Source organism: Eimeria acervulina, genomic scaffold, assembly GCF_000499425.1.
Source record: "Eimeria acervulina Houghton genomic scaffold, Eah_scaff2311, whole genome shotgun sequence".
NCBI lineage: Eukaryota > Apicomplexa > Conoidasida > Eucoccidiorida > Eimeriidae > Eimeria > Eimeria acervulina.
Genome location: NW_013548464.1, coordinates 1 through 3,999, shown reverse-complemented (window position 1 = coordinate 3,999; position 3,999 = coordinate 1). Strand labels below are relative to the sequence as shown.

The 3,999-nt window shown below is 42.1% G+C and overlaps 1 protein-coding gene across 1 annotated transcript; it reads left to right on the top strand.

The window, feature by feature from the left end:
* Positions 1 to 282: 282 nt before the first annotated feature.
* On the top strand, positions 283 to 1,738 carry EAH_00065930 (CDK-activating kinase assembly factor, putative; the record flags this gene model as incomplete). Its single annotated transcript, XM_013392780.1, has 3 exons — positions 283 to 289; positions 964 to 1,205; positions 1,487 to 1,738. 3 exons carry the CDS (start codon positions 283 to 285, stop codon positions 1,736 to 1,738), a joined length of 501 nt encoding a protein of 166 aa, XP_013248234.1.
* Positions 1,739 to 3,999: the final 2,261 nt, after the last annotated feature.

The following is a 3,999-nucleotide window of genomic DNA, read 5'->3' as shown; positions in this document are numbered from 1 at the left end:
ACTAATTTACGTAGGCCGAAAGATACACTGAAAAGCGGTTGACTTTCCAGCTTATTTTGTTGTGTATATACAGCAGAAAAACTTCTGGAGATGCGTCTTCTGCTGGGGAAGCTGCACGATGGAGCAGTACGAGTGTTCGGTGTGCTGTACGAATTGCTGCTATTGCGCTGATAAGAAGTTGTTTTCTTCTGACGTCTGCCCTCATCGACTTTGTGAAAATTGTCTTCAACAACAATTTGGAGGAGGAACAACAGGCGTAATATCAACAAATGCCAAGGGCGCATGTCCGGTGTGTCAGCGGAGCCTCACTCGAGGGAATTATGTCTTAATTGAGCCGGATATTGACCTCTTTTCTTTCGAAAAACAAATCAGAAAACGCGTTAATAATGCGTAAGTCCATTTAAAACCCTTTTGCTCTTCCCTCACTTATGCTCCGCCTTCCCTAGCTTTCCGTTTCGCAAAGTGAATGCTGAACAGTTGCGGTGTACATGCACCTGACGCAGGCTAAACGCACTCCGAGACAATTTCGAAAATACTCCGGCTTACAATGACTATTTAGAAGAGAAAGAAGAAGCCAGTAAGTGCTACTACTGTTGAAATCGATACGCAGCCATGATCCATCTTCCCTTTTACGCAGTTTCGCTATTTTGCCTGGTATTTTCGCACGACCAACACTGAAGTCCACATGCATATGTATATTTATGCGTCTATATATATATATATATAGCGTATGTACGATACATATGCATAACATATACTATCCTGCTCTCCAAGAGGCGAGCGAGTTGAACTTCAACTAGCTCGCCTCTAGGAGAGCAGGATAGTATGTGCATCTTTCTAACGATTTGGTCTCCTCACTCACGCCACCGTGGATTCAGCTATAGCATACTAAAACAGAACAGTGCAAGCAATGATGCTCTCCTTGCGTTGTTGCTGCAGTTTATGAGTTGGTGTACGGCACAGACGAGCAGCTGAAGCGCCGCCTCGAGAACCGCCTGCGGGAGCTTGAGGGCCATGGGAGAGCGCAGCCGCAGCACGTGCAGCAGAAGCAGCAGCAGCAGCAGCAGCAGAACTCCGAGGCGAGGGCTGCACTAAGGGTTCGCAAGATCAAGGAAATCGTTAAAAAGGAAGGAAATTTCTACGAAATCGTCAAACTGAAGCCTCTAGGAAGAAATTTAAATGCAAATGATGAGCCCTATACCCACGTGCGTGCATACATACATTATCTCTCCTCCGCTTTCGCTTATTAATGCTGCTGCTGCGTGAGCAGCTGCTGTAATTGCAGCAGCAGGAGCAGGAGCAGCAGTACCCACGAGCGGCATCAGCAGCTGCTGCAGTCTGTCGGTCGAGACGCGCATTACCATGTCTGAGCTGCTGCAGCAACGGCGGTTCTTAAACGGCAGCAGCAGCAGCGACAGCGGCAGGAACAGCAGCAGCAGCAGCACGCAATGATAGGCGCATCTAGTGGTGGTGTTTGTGCATGCAGGTGTTGGAGCGTCAGTATTCTTCTCTCTTTCATTCCTCTTCAGCGCCAATAAACCCCCTGAACTCCACCGCAAGTAGCAGTGAGGGGGCCAGGCCCTTAGATGCATTTATTAGAGAAGACCAGCATATACCAAGACGAAAATATGCAAATATCAGCGAATTTGATGCTGCTGGAGTTGCTGCAGGGTTCGTTCCTGCAGTGTACAGAGGGCGAGGCAGACAAGAACTACGCGGAGTCATGTTTTCTTGGTAAACATTTCAATCGAATCATATAGGCGCTTGCATGCATGCATCAATGCATGCAAGTATACGTGCATGCGTCAGTGCATGCATCAATGCATGCAAGCATTAGTGCATGCATCAGTGCATGCATGCATGCATGCATACATCAGTGCATGCATTGATGAGTGCACGCATCAATTGCTGCATGCCTGCATGCATCATTGTTGCACGGGAGTAGGAGTATGAGTTTTTGATTTTTTTTCGGATTCTAAGAACAGCAACTGTTCGCACTGCGGCTCCCCAAGTGTTCATGATGAAAGATTATTACGGGTTTGCACGCCTGAGGCTTATCGCAGGAGTTAATAAAGAATAATATATATATTATATATGCCACGAATATAATGCATGCAGGTGCTCGCTGCAGCACTCTTAGACAAAAACTATGGAAAAATGCACATATTTAGCATATGCATAGACTATCATATATACTAGAACTGTATAATTGCATATGTATATATATATATATATATATAGGTGTATACGCATATGTATATATATATATATATATATAATATTGCATATGGATGCGACTCAAGGCCGACTGGTTGCGAGCGTAAGAGCCAAATAATATAGATGTATCATATATATATATATATATTATTATATACATATAGATATATTATATATATTATATATATAATATCATTATATTATATAGATAATATATAATGTAGTATTTCAGCTTCATTTGCAGAGCATTGAAGTATATCTGTTCAGTTATATGGAGATGTGTAAAAAAGTGCAACAGGTGTGCAGGCGCCTAAAGTAAACGTACCTACGCAAGTATTTTAATTATACACTATTGATGCTGAATATTACGATGAGTACAGGAGGTAATAATATAAAAGCTTCCCCCTCTCCGGATTTGTATTGGCGTTGGTTGCCTATGCTGCTGCAGCGAACTAGAAAGCTAAGGCGTGCATTCTTTTTCTTTTCTGTTTAATGCATAAGGCGAAGAGAGCAAATAGTATAAAAAGCTGTTCAGACAACTTGTATCACCCTTACGCTACTGAATTCACAGGCTTCCTCAAAGTGAATCCGCTGTAGCTGCAGCTGCTGCTGCATGCCGCAGCTGGGTTGTGCTAGCGTTTGGTTCAACACGAATTCGACAAGAATGAGCACAAAGGAGAAGACAGTGGGGCTTTACGGCTTAAACCTTTAACCGTAAGCCCCTGTCACAGAAGCACCAAACCGATGTCGTTGTGCAGCACCTGCAAGAACAAACAAGCAACTGAAAACGCTGAGGTCTTGATAATGCTATTGTACATCTATCTTCGTACCTTCACTCATTATAAGCAATCAACGCAGTATGCATGCACTTGAGTATACGCGTATTCTCTGTGCATATCCACATAAAAATATACATAATATACTTTTTATATGCACTATCCACGCACTAAATTACAAATCTTACACCGCCAATACGGTAAGACCGCTCATATTTCCAAGGTGAGCGAAAGCTACACACTAGCATAATGAGATGGCAGCTTCACGTGAATGCTATATATATATATAGTATGTGAGGTAAAAGTAGGATATATATATATATATAATGTACATAGGCGCATTCAAACTGTACTGGCAAACCTTTCGAATGCGAGAAAATGCTAAATGTACGAAAATACAGATGTATGTGCTAAACACACTCACACAACCACATCAGGGTACAGTGCAAATAATGAATTAATTTACGTTAATTAACTATACATCTAAGAAGTAATACTAGCAATTGATAAAGCACTAAACAACGCGTTTCGCTGCGCACCTGGGGACACCGCCAGTTGTAGAGGTAATACCGTAGGAAGCCATCACCTATTCCAAACTTCAAATCCTGAGGAAAAAAGAAACAAAAATATTACAAATTCACAAGAATATCACATTAAGAAGAAAAGTGTATTTAACCGTAGGAATATCACAACAAGAGAGAAAAGAGAAGAATAAATGTAGCAGGCTAAACTGCTGTTTTCAAGAAATTGTAGAACGAACTGGTTTCTACAGTGTTTGTCAAGCTAAAATGTTGTTTGTAAGAGTTTGTATTTTTAAAGTGCTTGCTGGCTGCATGCAATATGCCGCCTAAATATGTTTCCTCTCAACTTTCGAAATGCCCTTTCTTCAACTCAAAAAGGTGTTCCGTGCCGCCTCACCTCCACGAAAGTTTTGTTCTCCATCACATCCAACGCGTTAAACACATCGAAATCTCTGCCATAAAACCACCAACAATCAATACAAAAA